This window comes from Mchenga conophoros, linkage group LG13 (genome assembly GCF_057382185.1).
Source record: "Mchenga conophoros isolate Kocher_MC1m ecotype Shallow Benthic linkage group LG13, M_conophoros_male_GT1.1, whole genome shotgun sequence".
Lineage (NCBI taxonomy): Eukaryota > Metazoa > Chordata > Actinopteri > Cichliformes > Cichlidae > Mchenga > Mchenga conophoros.
The window spans coordinates 22100032-22116987 of NC_140538.1; the positions used below are offsets into that span (position 1 = coordinate 22100032).

The following is a 16956-nucleotide window of genomic DNA, read 5'->3' on the forward strand; positions in this document are numbered from 1 at the left end:
AGCCCTGCACCACCCGCCTGTTGCTCGAACCCTTCCAGCAAACACCTGTAAGCTACTTATCGCCGTCCAGGTTTACAGTAAATGCGCCGTATTTAGAGGAAATGGAGAATTTGCTTTGAATTAGCTCCAAAATTTACTGCACAACTTTTCAAAATCAAATTGAATTTCTGTTGTTTGAAGTGTCTCGACACAACTAGTAGAAAAGCAACAGGACCCAGTACGAAGCTTCGTCTTTTTAAAAGCAAGTTTCCAGAGGTAAGAGGATAGATTAGCCATGCCTTCCCCTTAGCCTCTTAGCCTCTCCTTATCCAAAGTCTAATCATTCAAATGAAGTAAGCTCCGACTTATCCACACTAACTGAGCAGCAGACAGCTGACACCCGCCACCTGCTGACACACAGTAAAGTTTCTTTACTGTACATCTTTCCCAAAACCCCAATTGGAAGCTATGAATTTAACCTAGACTGATCATCATGAAACAAGTGTAGCTACTGCTAGTTACGAGCTCAGTTGAGCATAACCTAGGATATTTTCTCACATATAACTTTTTAACAGTAAAACCTCTACATTTACATCACATGATCTCCATCTATTTATCTCTACTCCTTGCCAACAGGACGAGGTGTTGATTTTTTTAAATGGCTATCCAGTCTCCCGTTAATCATGGCCTTGTCTGACACCTTAAGCGAGATAAACCGCTTGAGAGGTTCGGCGGTTGATAATGGGCAGAGTCCGAAACACAGCTAGGTGTTAGATTCATGCTTCAGTGTCTGCGTGTGGGATCCTGGTGTATGAAAGCGATAACAACCCAAGGTGTCTCTTCTTACCTCATCTCCACCACTTCCTGTCGACTGTCTTCATACTTCCTCTGCCACTCCAGCACTTCTTTCTCCTTTGTCACAATCTGAGGATGGAGACAAAATCATTTCATTAAATGTGAGATGCAGACTTAAAGGAACAAACAATGACTTACGGAGGAACAAGAAATATTTTCAGGGCACCTCCTCTCGTGCAATTCCCAAAGAGTGGTCCAGTTCTCTGGGCAAGTGGGGACTCTCCCCTTCGATGTAGCTGGCCGTGGTCCTGGAGTACAGCGAGTTCTTGGACACGCCACTCTCTAGTGAAGATGACACGTCTCTGTGCTGCTTCCGGAAAGCAAAGGAGAGGAGAGAAAGGAACGCAAACATAACCTGTTACCAACGAGGCTGTGGCAACCGCAGGACACCCTCGCCCTCAGGGTCACTCGCACATTCTGGACTGAACCAAACTGCTAGGCAGCGTCAAACTATATCAAAATGTGCCACACAGCAAAAACAATACAAAATGAGGCAAGCCAGGGATGTTCTTGAAGACTTGGTCAGCTGCTACATGATTGGATGAAACAGTCTTCATTGCCACAGTATTAGCCGTGTTATTGGCTGATGCTGGCCCCAGCCGAGCAGTCCTGGTCAACTGCTCATTGAAAGAGCTTGAATGTGATTGGGTCCAAGCAAGACAGAGGGGAAGGTGGGCAGCAGCTGATAGTATACAGGAGAGGGAGGTTAGGGGGGGGGCAGATTGGGCAGCAAGGGATAGATATGTTAGTCTAATGTTAAAGCATGTTAGAGCATAGTTAACAGGTCTTACCCGTTGTTCCTAGAATCACAGGATTTAACTCATTTTTTTACAGCTACAGAGACTGTAATGTGATGAGGGCTAAGGTGAATCAGAAAATCTTCAGGGTTAATCATTAGAAAGAGTCAGACTTTGGATCTAAAGTATAGACACTACAAACCCAAATGCATCTCCAAGTGTCCGTTGCAACCTATGACAAAATAAATAAAAGCCTCCTCACTTTATCATATTAAAATACAGTTGTTCTAGTACCACGTTTGGGTCCCTGAAAACTCTGAAAAGGATTTAGCTATCCTTGGTAGATAGGGATTACAGGAGGATTTGATGATGGGGGGTCACAGGAGACAAGGAGAGGTCTACCGCTACTTTGGAAAGAGTTAAGTGTTTGGTCCGGCTGTACAGCTAATTGCATTACTTCTCTGAACAGAAACGGTCAAGTACATATAACAACAAACATCAGTCAGATACTGATTAGGTTTTTATCTACCAATACAGAAAGGTTCAGGTTCAGAGACTTTAAGGAAACAAATCAAACCTGTGGTTCTTTGGTAAAGCTGCAGCAAGAATCCGCTAACAAAAAGCCCCTTTTAGTAAATCATCCTGAATCACATGTTAAATAAAGAGCTTTTTTCGTTTAGTAGTACTTCAGGCAAATGTCACAGACTTTTCATTAACAGCACTGACTGTACTGCATGGGACAAAACATGCAGGATTCAGATTTTTAACGATAACCTGCTTTGTATTTGTTTTGCGAGGAAAGACTCACGTCTATAAAGCCTCAATGATGCACCTGAAATACCATGCCAAATGCCATGAACTAAACACTCAAAATGTTCACTGTTGTTTATCTACTGAAGTGAGAGCCAGGTTTCAAGTTGGAGATGAGTTACCATGGTAACCCAACCTCAGCTGAGATGCACAAAGTAATGACTAAAAAATAGAAAAAGGAAAATAAACTGGATTGTTTAATTTCTGCTGCCTTACTCATCACTGAGCAATGTCTGTTATGTTGTGAGATGTGTTTTCTGCTGGCACGCTCTAATAATCCTCCAGAAACAGTCTGCACGTCAGGTACTACATGTAATATACTACATGTACTACAGGTAATGCAAAGATGTTTTGGACTGGCTAAAAAACACACACATGATATCAGCATAATAAATAACACATTAGTACGCAATTTCAGACACAGACAAGGTGAGCACACTGAAATCTAACCTCTCTTTACACGAAATGCCTTAATTGTAGATTTAATGCTAACAAAAAAGACCCAAAAACACAAGTCGAAGCCACATCCCCCAAAGACAGAGAGGACTGATTATTAGATGCACAAAGGCTACAACAAACATACTACATAGCTGTAACTGCACATAACAGCTCACAAAGAGCTTTTGGTAGGCAGCAAATTAATGGACTCTCTGTAACTTATGGATCTATTAGACTAGACAATCTAGTGGAGTCTGCAAGAATTTGGATGACAGTTTTGGCTTCACAGTCCATTACTAAGAGGCTAAAGTGCTGAATTTCAGCTATAATTGGAGTGCAATTACCTTCAAACTCTATGAATAATAGCGTTTATCGCCCTTATCTTGGTTTTACAAAAAAGTAAGCTATAATTCTTAACCAGTGCAGATGTGAACACCTTTAATCACCTTTAAAGCTTATATTCAGGACATTAAACTGGTCTGCTGACATACTGAGCCATTAAAACTATGTGTTTATAATGAAGTACTTGGACTGCGCTATGGGTGGACGTGAACACATCACAGGGGGAACTATGTTGCGCTTACTTTGAGTAAGGGTGAACCGTTGATATTCCACCGGCGAGTACTGGGTTTCTTGAGACGAGACTGTAAAATGCGTGGGACAACAGAATGAGACATGGAAGGAAAGACGTAGGTGGGAAGTGCGTGCCCTGCTCCAACTCTTGCAAGAGTTTAAGTTCAGCACCTGCCTCAGAATTTGGACCAGCAAATTCCCAGGTACTACTTACCCTGCCTAACGCTGTTTTGTTAGTACTGTTAGTCAAATAGATGGACCAAATCACAAAACAAGAATGTGACCTGGGATTTGGGGAGGTGATCATGAAACGTCAACAGATCTGCACCGTAATATGTAACTCCTCAGCTGCCGAGTCTAATGTGAGACATTCCCAGTCACATTCATGCTGACGTAAGTTTCTCATGAAACAGGCAACATGCATGTTGCCCAACATGCATCACAAAGGCAAGGGACTAAGACACAGCACTTGGTTCCTAAGGCTTAATGGAGCTCGCTGGTAGTCAGGGTGGGAGCTGGGACGCATCAAGCCATGTTAGAGTCCAATGTGGGGACGCGGAAGGTGGCGGGACTGTGGATGCAGCTGTACAGCCACCATGTTGATAAGGCCATGGATTCACAGTCACACTCAAAATGGTGTGTTTAAGGGGAGGGAGAGGCAGGCTGAGACACACTCATGCACACACACACACACACACACACACACACACACACACACACACACGCACACACAGTCACACACATGTGCATTTCACACACACCTGCGTTTCGCTAATCCCTCATTCAAGATGCATCTTTTGCTCTTGCAAACACACTTGTTCACCCACACACACACTTGCATACAGCAGGTGCAGGCTGACTCAGCGCAGTACCTGGGGGGTTACAGTGGAGAGGGAGGGGCACTGAGAGATGTTTTTGGCTACCTGCAGAGCCTCTATCCTCAGGGCAGCAAGCACCAGCTCCTCCTTGGCCGCACACATTGGGAGGGCCGAATTTCAGTGGTAAGGGAGGAGAGGTTGCAGCCCAAGAATGACAGAGTAAGAGGGAAACACATGAAATTTGAGTTGATCTGCCATCTACATTTTATGCACCAGTAATCTATTTTACCCAGCAAGCTAAAAAAAACCCTGCAACTTATGGAGGAGGAGGAGGAAAAAATGGGAAAATGAAAAGGCAGGATGTAACACAGTGACACAACGGGGAATAATGTTTTGTACAAAAACACACACAGAGACAAATATCAAGGCCCAAATATGGGTCGGCAAATTTATCAAGTAGGGTCTTGTGTGGTTTCTCAACACACCTGCAGTTTTTGGGCGAATGCTGTGGGGTTGGTCTCAGCCAGGTCAGGCTCCAGGTACTGCAGGGGGTCGTCACACTCAGACAGCCTGTCTAACAGGGGCATGGCCAGGGCTGGCGCAAGTGCCTCCACGGGGCCCTGGCTAGAGGGCTTCAAGGGCACCAGGAGGTATAGGCAGAAGGGGAGGGAGGAGGGGGCAGGGGGACAGCATGGCAAAGCAAGCGCTGAGATTTTTTTTTGAGTGGCAGCATTGGGAGGTGGTTTGCTGAATCTGAGCTGGGAACCTAGTGTGACTGACTGGCTTTTCATTATCAGTGACAAGGATTTAATAAGAATCCCTGTGACTGATGGTGTTCACTTTGGAGGGCTGAGTCACAGCCTATGACAAAGCATTTACAGCGTGGCACTGTCTCCCCCTTGTGACTAAACAACAGCATGGTGCAAATGCTCCGAAATCAAAAAACATGACAGTTTCCCCTTAAATGGTAATGACTAGACATGAGTGTAAATTACATTTATGCACAACAAATTAACTGTAATTAAATGTCCGCAAAGGCACTTGACTTACCTGCTCCTCCATCTCGGTGCTCTGTGTTCGACTGAGCACCTCGCTTTCTCTCTTCCTGCCCTTGTCTGCAGCAGAGCCCTCGGGGCCAGGCCGGGAGCTGAGCACCGGTGTCTTCATACCTGCTGTAATCTGGGCCTCCATCTCTTCAAAACTCCTGCACAGAATGAGGAAAAACCCAACAGGAGATGAGGCGGGGAAAGGCACGGCATGTAATGCATCGCAGATGATGGACGACAGCATTAATGAAAATATTGCTGAAGGAGCTGAAACGAATACATTATACATTATTTGTGGTGTACACTTAGCACACACGAGAATAAGAAAGGGACTTAAAAATGCAGTGTAAAACTCACATAGTATACGTTAACAAAACCATTACGTAGTACAGCAAAGAAACAAAGTTGCAAGCGTAACAAGTAAACTATTTTACCCTGTGCAGGGGGAGCTGGGTTCAGATCCATGCGCACATGTATTTTTGGTTAAGTTGTCAGATACTGAGTCCAACTTCAAGTACAAAGATGGCTTCTTTGCAGACGGAGGCTAAAAGACACACAAGGTTAAAAACAAGAACGAAGACTATCTACTTTTAAAAGCTAAAATATCATATAGCACACAAACAATGTAAAATAAATGCTATAAATACTAAAAGTAGTGACCATAAGACAAGCTCAAATACAATCTCTCTGTAATATTAAATACTCACTGGGGAAGAGGAGCCAATCTTCTCCATGTACTCAATTTCATAGTCTTGTACTGAGAGGGAAAGGCAAAACAAAGCATTAGATACAGTAAACAAAATGAAGAGACGCATCAGTGGTGTGCTGAGCTCTGGTTTGACGAGTTCAGAGGACGAAGCAGGGCTGTTTGTTTTCCCATCTCTGACCCAGATGGGGTGAACCAGATAGCCTCTGGGAAGCGTTGGCTCTTGCGTAAGGTCAGAGGGTAGTACAGAATTGGGCCAGCAGACTTATATCGCTGCCACAAGAAAAATCAATAACACAGAAGTATGAATAAAAGGTAAAGTTTCTGATTCATATACAGTATGTAAGGATTTATCCAGACATAAGCTCTGAATTACCGAGAGTTACAGAGAGTCAGACAGTTATGCCTCACCTGGAGTCTCCTTAGGAAGGCTGTTCTCATTAACAAAGGATGTAAGGTCGCACGGTTGAGGAAAGTCTTGCTGGTCAGAGTTTAAATCTCCATCCATGTCGTGCAGGGCTGCCCACTTATGACTGGTGGAGGAGGCTAGTTTCTCCTCATCTGTGGCATGGTCATCCTGCTGGTGAAGGGAGGAAGGTTCATCTGCGGGTATAAGATCCTGCGACACAAAAAAAGGCGGCAGAGAGTGATGACACATGAAAGAGGGAGAAATGCACATAGATAAAGCGGGAGAGCCAAGCGAGATTGCATATCAGATACATACCTGTGATGGGTCAGATAAGGGTGATTTCTTTGGCGACCTCTTCACTCTGAAAGTATTACTGAGGGGATATAAAAAGATCCACCGTCAAACTCTAGAGTCAATCATTATCTGTATTTAATTCTGCATTTGCTGCACATTTATATAGCATTTGTGTAGTCGTAGATGCTAAAATATGAGCTAGTTGGAAAGACTGGATTTTGCATAAAATCATCATTGCAAAAAACATTAATTTGCATAGTTCATTTCCACATGTGCAACAGTGCTGCTTACTGTGTGTGGCTGAAATGGATAGAACAGTAAATGCTTCTGAAGAGGGCTGAATCTATAGTTAGTAACTGGACAGTGAAGAGTAATGGAAAATTAATATTATGTTATGAGCAGCTTGGTTTTCCAGGTTTAGTGATCATGATGATGAGGTAAACAATACTGTAGCTTAATTATTAGAACTTTGCAACAACCTTTAGAAGGAATTATCCAATTTTACACTTACTTACACTGTAAATACATACAGTCACGTGCAAAAACAAGTTTTCACACGGCTCTATGCGGTTTTCTTTTTTCTCAGACTTTATCAGTCTCTCACATTGTTGTGGAGGAATTTTGACCAACCTTTCTTTACAGTGCTGCTTCAGTGATGATCAGTTAATCAGGTGCATTAGCAGCACCTGGCTACTACTTACCCCCTTAATTTTTATCAAAGCAGTAATGATGTACTTAGTTTTTCACAGGACTGCATAGACCCTGTTGTTTTTATGCTCAGTGTTTAATGTGTAATGCATGCCTGAATTAATAAAAGGGTTATGTATCCCTGTAAAAATATATTAAATAGCAGTAGTATCAGATACAGTATGTGGTCTGAGCCAAATTTGCTCTAATTCACATGCAATAAAACATACTGTTGACATTGTACATGTTTTTTATGATATCTGGGTCCTTGATTAAATATTATCACTAAGTTGTAGTTCACTGCATTAAAAGAAAGGTAGCTTCTGGTCCAGCCTGTTTCAAACTGTATGTGATCCTGGCACACGCTGATACACTGTAGCTTTCGTTCTTTCCTCAATAGCAAACAATGAACACCAGAGGGGGCACCAGCACCTTCTTTGTTAAACACTTACAACTGGATACAAATGAACAAAATTATTGCAGATACTTCAGTGTAAAAAAGGAAAGCAAAATAACAAAAAACAAGAGAGTTTTTCACCACTATCCATCCATAAGTCAATAGAAATATAGCATTAATTTACTAACTGGATCTTCTATTGGAGGGATTATGGGTGATTTAAACTGGCATGGATACTCCAGTTAAAATGGGTACGTTTCTGATGAGTTTCAGTGATTTAATAGCGAGCGCAAATGATTTTGATGTTTCTGTTAATAGGGACAACAGGGCAACATGCTGGTTCAAAGAGGGCCAGATTGAATTAGAGGGCAAAAGGGTGGATGGCTGTATTGTCCCTGTACTTACAAAAAACAACATAGAGAAGACACACCCCTGGACTTCCTGTGACATATGAGAATACACAGACACAGGTGACAGACAGACAGACAGACAGACAGAGGACACTGGCAAAACTGGCTAGAGAACCACATACAAACACAGACTAACCTAAAATCCTCACAGACTGATGCAGACTTTTCTGTGAATAGACAATCCTCTGGTAATACAGAGTGAACTTACGATTTGATGGGAGTTTTCTTCTTCTTGGCAGGTTTGTTCTGGTTCTGGTCCTCTAATTCCCCGAGGTTGTCATTTTCAGTATCATTGTCATTGGATGACAGTTCAAATGAGGCAGAAGTCTTAGGAGGGGAATTGGCCAACTTGTTGGAGCTTTTGAAAGGGTCTATGGAGTCATCAAAGTTATAAGGCGGCCTGGATAGTTTGGGGGAGTTGGTGATACTTTTCCTTGAAGTAAATGGATTCAAGTTTGGATCTTCATACTTGTCGAGTTCAAAGGTGTAAGATGCTTTAGTTGCCGGGATTTCATCCTCGTTGCTGTTGTGAGATGCCGGAGGAATGTTGTCCAGCTGCTCTGTCTGTGCTGGAGGCGCCTTTTTCAGCCCCAGCTTTGGTTTCCTCAGAGGCATCTTGGCACCTGGCTTCTTGCCTAGCTTCTTAGGTGGAGGAGAGGCCTGATGTGATGCCTCACCACTTTCCTCGGAGTAGTCAAACTCCAGTCTTAGTGACTGACGCTTGGGTATAATGGGCTGCTCCTCAGGATTCGTGACTGGCTCTCTAATAGGAGCGGGTGGACTGGGGTAATGTGGTTCCTCAGATGGGACGGGGGGACTCTCTAGAGGGGTGGAAATGGGGGCACACACAGGCTCCTTACGACCCAAAACAGGGGAATTGGCAATTTTACTACCTCCGGTTTTAAAGGGGTTGATGTTCTCAAAGTTGTCTGGATCCCATTTGTAGGAGCCACTGGGAGGGATGGGGGTTTCTTCTTTGTCTGCTTGACTTTCAGGGAGGGGTATCTCCTCCTGGCATAAAGGTAAGGCAGGAACAATAAGGCTCTCCTCTTGGGTGGTATGATTGGTCTCCTCTGGCAGGGGAGGAGGAGTCTCAACACGGGTCTTTCTGGCTTTTCGCTGCGTTCCTCCAGGACTCGGTGTTGCAGAGCCTCCTTCAGTTTCCTCCTGAGCCTGGAGAGGGCTGGCTGTTCGAGGTTTCACCCGCTTCTTAATTTCTGGGGTGCTGCTGGATGAGTCTGGCCTTGGGCTCTCTGGGTTAGAGTTCTGTCTGAGAAGAGGCTTTTTCTTTACAGACCCAGGACGACCTTTCTTGGGCCTGCGGAGTGTCCCTGGGGCACTCTCAGTGCCTACACTGAAAGACTCGGAGTGTGGACGGAAACCTCCTGAAGGTGATCCGTCCAACAGAGCAGAACTATCTAGTTCTCCTCCCTGGAGGCTCAGAGAACGGGTTAGAGTGTGAGTCGTTGATTCTGCAGCAAAAAAGTCAATGTTATATGTACCACTGGCAGCGATGGGCTTGTTTTCATCAAAAGTATTTGACGCAGAATGGCATGGTAGTTCGGCTGCAGTGAAGTCAGATGTAGGATCAGTGATTGAGGTGTCTTCTACTGCAAAAGGAGATTGAAAGATGTGGAACATAAGACAAAGATTTCTAGAGTCTAACTAATCCAACCATTCAGTCGAACATAACATGCTTTTTCTTGCTTGTTTTTTTTTTTCGAATCAGTGAAAAATACCAAAGATACAGTTATACATGCATGAAATCATATTTTTGCAAGGTGATTGCCAAAGAATAAAGTACAGTGAAGACCCTATCATTTTATGGGGAGGCGTTTTAGCCTTTTCTTGATAATCTTGTCAAAATTGATGGGATTTATGAATACAGAAAAATATGGTCAGATTTTGATCCACCATACAGTACCATCTGGTAAGCATCTGAATGGCAACAGCTTCATTTTTCAGCACGAAACCTTTGCTAAGAGTTCAGGCTGTGTTGAAAAATAAAGATGGTCATACCAAATATTGACTAAGCTCAGTAGAATTGTAAAAGCTTTATTTATTCCCATCTGTATTTGCACATATTTTAATAAACTGCTGGGCCTATTTCCTGCTTTTCTGAAAAATATAAAGAAATGAGGGGTGAAGTTTTGCACAGTACTGTAGATTATGGTAGAATTTAACTGCTCTGTGATTGTCTTTGTGTGACACTTTAAACTCTAGAGATGGATGTGTTATAAATAATTCAATGAATGTCCCAACTGGAAAAAAAGGCATGAAAAAAAACACATAAAAGAGAGAATAAAGTGTCCCCAGAGATGTAGCTCTGAGCGCTGTAGGCTGACACGGCAAAAAAAAAAAGGCAGATTTAAATTACAACTTCATTCCACTAGGTGGTGTAACAATCCATCCAGTAACAACACTTTTTCAATAGTGAAACAGCTTAAATCGGTATAAAACTAAGCAAAGGTCATGAAATAATTGTCCTGCTGTACCTTTCTCGTCAGATGTTGTTTGCTTTATCTGAGGCTCAGCTGGAGAAACAGCCTTCACTGGAGTTGTAGATTCAGGGGTCTCAAAAGCGCCATCTGAGTCTGAGCTCCTACAATAAAAGATGAGGAAACATTAAGTGAAAGGTGCTGTGAAGCAGGCCGATACCCACTGGACTATAACGACCCATATCAGGCTCATTAACATAAATATCCATCCATCTCAAGAAAAAGGTGAAAGATAATATCATCACGAAGGACAGAATTATTTTCCAGTCGTGCAGCTCTAATGTTATTCTTTATGTCACGGTATGTTGGAGGTATTTTTAATCAGAGGCTACACAGTTTATTACACGCTTGCAGTACATCATGTGGGAATGGCAGTAAGAGTATTTCCTGTCATGTGTGATGGTTTAAAAAATTTAAAAAGCTCCAGGCTATGATGAGTTTATGTTTTCATTTCTAGGTGCTCCAATGAGAATGCTGAATCTGCAGTGAGGTGACAGATAACGACACGCCTGAGACAAAGCATTACCTTACACAGCACACACTAAGACTCAAATATACCAGAAAGCCTCAAGAGCCTTGATGAGATATGACAGCTATAAAATACAGGAAATACACAGGAAATACGGAAACACCTGAATTAAAACAATGAGAAATTAAAGCTTTCTGCGTGCAAATAAAGTCTGTACATCTGATCATTCTCAGCAAAACACACTCAAGTACACAAGTGGCAGCGAAGCTGGAAACATAGCCTGGCTACCCAGCTTAATGCTATGCTGATCAATGGATTATCTGACGGTATATGATTCCGGTCCCCCATCCTGTCTCACCTCTGTCTGACCGGTTCCCTGGCAGCCCTGATCATGCTGTCATGACGTGAGCCCCAGGAGAGACGGCGAAGGAGCCCCAGAGCCGGATCAGCGTCTGGGCTGTTCCCGTCTCCTGCCCCACCCAGCAGAGTGTCCCAGCCCCATCGAGCCCACTGCAGTGGAGACAGAGCCTGCCACGCACTCACTGCCATGGTTGCTGGTGGGCTGCACCTCTCCGCACCAGAGCTACTGCCTGACACACAGGTAGGAGCCCACAGATAGGATCCTGGATGCAGCCTTCCCTCTGCCTTGTCTCTTTCTCTCTGTCGTCTAGTATCCAGATCTCTTTGTCTCTAATCTACAGTCCTTTCATGCTGCTCTTCTTTGTCATCTGTAGCCATATCAGTTTGTCTCCACTCCTGTTCAGTAGGAAATGCTGTCTCCCAATCTAAATGCGACCGCCTGCAGAAGCCCACCTCCAGCAGTACACTATATTCTCTCTCGCTCTCTCTCGCTCTCTCACTCCTCCATCCCTCTACCCCTTCCTCCTTTTTTCCTGAAAATCTTTGCTATAACCACACTGCACAGGTCTAAAACACACCAGCCAGTTAAACCTCATTCTCTTGGATTGTATATTATACTGTACTGCAATAACACCATTTCAACTGGCATGTAATATATGTTACAGCACCCTTTAATCTTTTTCTATTCATACTGTCCATTCCTGCCTGAATTCAACAAATTTTGCTTTTCTTCAAGCAAAGACACACAGAGATTTACCCCCCAGGCAAATTCCAAAGCTTTCAATGGCTGAAATAAATGTGTACCATGAATGAGAAGGGTACATGGGACACCACTTAAGCCTTCAATGTGGTCAATAATAGAAACCAAGCAAGCTAGCAGTAATGTAGCATTACATTACAGCAACAGCAGATACTGCTGTAACAATATCGCATGCATCTAAAACATGAATGTTAATACACCAACAGCATATCAAATATTAGGTGGGCGTAATTAATACTTGTTTTTTTTATCTTAACTCTACAAAGGTGCTGTGATGCCAGATGAGACAGCACATGGTCTAGATGTGAGACAGAGCTGTAATCTCTGTGAGGGCCTAGTGTGTCCCAGCAGGATAAGACGGGTATGCCTACAAATCCATCTGGATCAGTCACTAGTAACTGCTTTGTACATTCAGGTGGTCAGGCAGGCAGTGACACAGACAGCTTCAAGGACAAGGACCCACTTACAGGGAGTAATATGCAAAGAGCAAATAAGCTTACAGACCACCGATCTAGGTTTACTGTACAAAATAAAGCCACTCAGTTAATTCATTGATAAAAAAGAAATTTAGCCGCCTAGTTAATGTTTATAAATTAAAAAAAAAATCTCAAAAGCTTCTACTTTCCAGATGTATGCAAATAAAGCAAAAAGGCAATAACAAAGTAATTAGGGCTCATTTCAGAGCTCTGTTTATGTCCTTGTGGATAGCATTTTTCATGCAACTGCAAACACAGTGTTGCTATGGTAACTAGAGGTTGCTCGCGCCATATGTTCCACGAATACGGAAGAAAAAAAGCTGTCTGGATCCACGCTGTTGAAAATACACACACAACCTAAAAAGGCCCCCACAGCTGACTGAGTGAAGTATATTATGATACGTGAAATGCCATAAATGCACACTGTAGATCTACACAGAGGTAAGCAGCTGTTGCATCAGCATCCTTTTGTTCAAAGCTCATTAGGAAAAACATGATCAATTTCTATTTACTTTTGCTCTATTACTTAATCCAGTAAATGTCCTTATTGGCCATCATTATTCTAATTTATTCCACTGGCATCTATTCGATCAAACACCGACAGAATTTATATAATTAAATGTGGATATCATGGAAATTAATAAGATGAATAATAATCACCGGGGAATGCCCACTGTGTTCATGCAACCATATCAGCAGCAGCTCCTGTGCTACATAGCAGCTGATGAAACGTAGAAAGAAGATGAGCAGGGTGTGGGAGAGCAGTCGGGAATATGGGGACGAGCGGAGACAAAGAGAGCAGCAGTTAATAGCAGCCTCTCGCAGGCTGAGATGACTGCCTGGAGACAGAAACTCTGCAGCGTGAGGCAGGAAGATGCTGCTTTTCAGACAGCCAGCTGTGTCGCTGCTTCCAACCGAATCCAACGCAGTCTGTCTAAACAGCTTTCAGAGCGCTGGAGGGAGAGCCGCCGGGAGAAACGGGGAGCAGGGTTAAAGCCGACACAAAAACAGAATCCGGCTCAAAAGAATAAATTTTAAATTGTAAATTGAGACGAGCAATCGTCCGTTTTTTGCAAAAAGAGTAAATCTGCCATTGTCACTAAAGAGAGAAATAAGGAGACATGGAATGAGATGGGGGGGGGAAAGAAGAAGGGAGGGAGGACTAGGGGCAGGCTGATGGTCTCCAAGCTGCTGTTTGATTAGCCTTAAAGGATTAGCTGCTGCACACTCCCTCCATCAAATCTTGACTGTCATACATCCCCAAAGCTAAACCTCTACAATTCATTACATCTTTGTTTTCTGCTCCTGATCCAGCGATTTTTTTTCCACTCTCAGCTCTGCACGGGTTTCAGCATCGGGCAGATTTGTGATTTGCTTTTAGCATTTTGGCCAACAAAGAACCTACTTCCCCCCCAACAAAAAGGGAAAGAACAGTGTAAAGTAGCAGTAGCAATAATCTTTATCTTAATCTGTTGGATGCTTCATAGCAATTATGAGTGACAAACTAATTATCACCAAAGAAAATGGATAATGAAAAAGGCACAACTTTTACAAAGTGTCTTTTCTAATAAGGTAACGCTGTGTTTTGATCTATACTAGGAACAGAGAAGGAAGAGGAAAATATGGCATCATAATGAAATATAGAGGCATACTATGCCTGTCCTAGATAGTTTAACTACAGAGGCCAACAGAGGGAGCTCCGACACATTTATCCTACTGATGAATGAGTCTGAATATGAAATATTGCATCATAGCCACTGTACGCTACAACCTATTTTCATTTTACAAAAGCACGTGCACAGTTTCTAGGATGGGATTAACAGGGAGCAGCCTGCAGAGGATTTACAGTGGAAAAAAAACAAACAACTATGACATCTGCAAATGATTACTGAACCTGCACTATCAAAATAATCTCTCAAACAGCAGATGGTTTGAAGTTTTCGTCTCTCATCTCCATCCAGGCTGACGTCAACTCTGATCAGCGATCACCTGTAATCTGGGGTCATTTGTCCAAAGTCTCAGAACAAGGAAGCCATTAAGATAGAATGTCAGGCTAAGATAATCTTTATGAGTAATACCACACTTAGCCTAATCTGACCAATGACTGTAAGCAGATGGCGCATTAAAAGGCAACAGGCCAGGCTGACGCCAGTAAAGCAGGCGATCGGCAAGTAGGGGGCTGCAACATCTCTCTCCATTTGGATTATGAGATCAGATGCTTGGTTCGTTCTCCTACCTTGGAAAGCAAAGGTAGGCGAGAGACAATGCCCCAGTCCTCATTCAGTTAAATTCAATTTTATTTACATAGCAGCAAATCACAAAAACTGTCACCTCTAGATGATTTATACTGTAAGGTAACGACACTACAGTAATAGACAGAAAACCCCCAAAATCAGACGGCACCCTATGAGCAAGTACTTGGCGACAGTGGAAAGAAAAAACTCCCTTTTAATAGGAAGAAACCTCCAGCAGAACCAGGCTCAGGAAGAAGCAGCCATCTGGTATAATCAGTTAAGGATGAAGGGAGAAAGACAGGACATGAGAACCAGAGATTAATAATAACTAATGATTAAAGAGCTTGGACTCTTGTTTTACATTTTAAAATAAAATGTGACTGAAAAGAACTAAAAGTCAGTAATTTGGTCTTTTTTCTTACACTCCGATTAGTAACATATAATGTTTTGATGTGTGAAAGCTTCTTATTAGTGCCTTAAACAGTGTTCCACAACTGATGGAGTAAAGTAGAAGTCGTACTATTAATGGTTGGGAAAGCTCTGCACACCTTTAAGAAAAATAGCTGCTGACTTTTATTACAGCTAGCCTGTGATAAAAGCTCACAGCAGTGAGTTGTGAATATTAATACAAAAGTATCCAGTCCTCCGAGGCCTAGACTTTGTAGGACTTTAAGATGAAAAATGACTTTATTATGCCATTAATCTTTAATTTCTACAGCACACAAACACCAGCGTTCAGTCCATTTCCCTGATCTCTCTCTTCTGTTGCTCCCCCGGGCGCAGTAGTGTGTCTGAGTTATAAATAAAACAAAGCAAAGTGGAGCACTCTTGCTCCGTCTCGCTCCCTCTAACTCCCTTTCTCTCATCCACTGATATTCCCGTGGTAACTCCCTCCCACCCCACACACGCAGCCACACACACATGCAGCGTGTTCTATTTCAACACAGTCACCACGTCCCACTCCCAGCGCGTCAGACGCGTCCTCCTTCCCAGAGAACGAAACATCACCCCACCAGCTTCCCAGCAGTACTTGCTGCACTGTATTCTGGCTCTGCTGAGCCAGGTCTCATCCGTACTGTAGTCGCAGGCAAAACGATGTGCATTTGCATGCACACGTGCTCCGATTTCCTCATCCTTGTTGACATCACAATAGCAAACAACAAAACAATACTGGCATCCTCAGCTGGCTACACAGGAGCGTTACAGGCTGGAAAGGTTTTGTGGGCAGAATGCATAGGGAAGAGCTAATAGGCTGAAGTGGGAAGGTTTCAAAAACAACAACAACAGAGGAGGGAAACAAAAAAGTGAGCCACAGGGATTGTCTTCAGCCTTCATCTCTCAGCCGTATCAGTGACATAACCAACAATCAGCCCTGTATGCACCTATAGTCACAAGTGACGGCACACTGAGCATTCGTGTGGCATGAAAGACTAAGGCAAAGCCATGAATTCATAGAAAACAAACACACCACATGTCAGTACACCTCAGTTCTCAATGGATCTATGATGTTGTTCTCCTTGTTAATGGGTTTGATCACACCTCTGAACATCTTCAGACGCCACACTGAGCAGCGATGCAAGAGTTAAAGTTAAGTTCACTCACATGTGTTCTTGAGAGGGACAGGGACTCTGTCCTTGCTCCATGGACTCGTTGGCTCCCATCCTCAACTAGCTCAGCACCCCTGCCCCCCCCTGCCTCTTCCTGTTCTCCGGCCACCCTCCACATCCACCTGCTACCCCCAAAACTCCTTCCTCCTTTTGATGGTGATCCTTGCAGAGCAGGCAGGCAGGGAGCCTGTACCGGAGGCTGGCTGAGCGTACAGTGCTGCAGTGCAGAGGATGAGCGAGCTTCTCGCATCAGGAGCAAAACACGGGATGATTAAGGGCTCCTCACTTTATGCACATCATCCCCAATCCTCTACACCTCTACAGACGGGGAATGTTCCTGCTTCACATCTGGCGTTAAATAAAGCTACAGGAGGGAACAAAATATCCAAGAGC

At 43.4% G+C, this 16956-nt stretch overlaps 1 protein-coding gene across 8 annotated transcripts in view; it reads right to left on the reverse strand.

Annotated features, from left to right (window-relative positions):
- tacc2 (transforming, acidic coiled-coil containing protein 2) overlaps positions 1-16956 on the reverse strand; it is a 48761-nt gene that overhangs the window by 3678 nt on the left and 28127 nt on the right. Inside the window, exons 7-20 of one of the 8 annotated variants that reach the window (XM_085297220.1) lie at positions 10655-10761; positions 8368-9769; positions 8155-8190; positions 6687-6744; positions 6374-6581; positions 5964-6013; positions 5691-5800; positions 5261-5414; positions 4696-4842; positions 4265-4357; positions 3404-3463; positions 1774-1803; positions 1001-1141; positions 827-903 (exon numbers count right to left, since the gene is read on the reverse strand). In XM_085297220.1, the coding sequence (XP_085153346.1) occupies positions 827-903; positions 1001-1141; positions 1774-1803; positions 3404-3463; positions 4265-4357; positions 4696-4842; positions 5261-5414; positions 5691-5800; positions 5964-6013; positions 6374-6581; positions 6687-6744; positions 8155-8190; positions 8368-9769; positions 10655-10761 (2673 nt within the window). The remainder of the gene's footprint in view (positions 1-826; positions 904-1000; positions 1142-1773; positions 1804-3403; positions 3464-4264; positions 4358-4695; positions 4843-5260; positions 5415-5690; positions 5801-5963; positions 6014-6373; positions 6582-6686; positions 6745-8154; positions 8191-8367; positions 9770-10654; positions 10762-16956) is intronic. The other 7 variants (XM_085297221.1, XM_085297223.1, XM_085297227.1 and 4 more) reach the window with 7 other exon arrangements.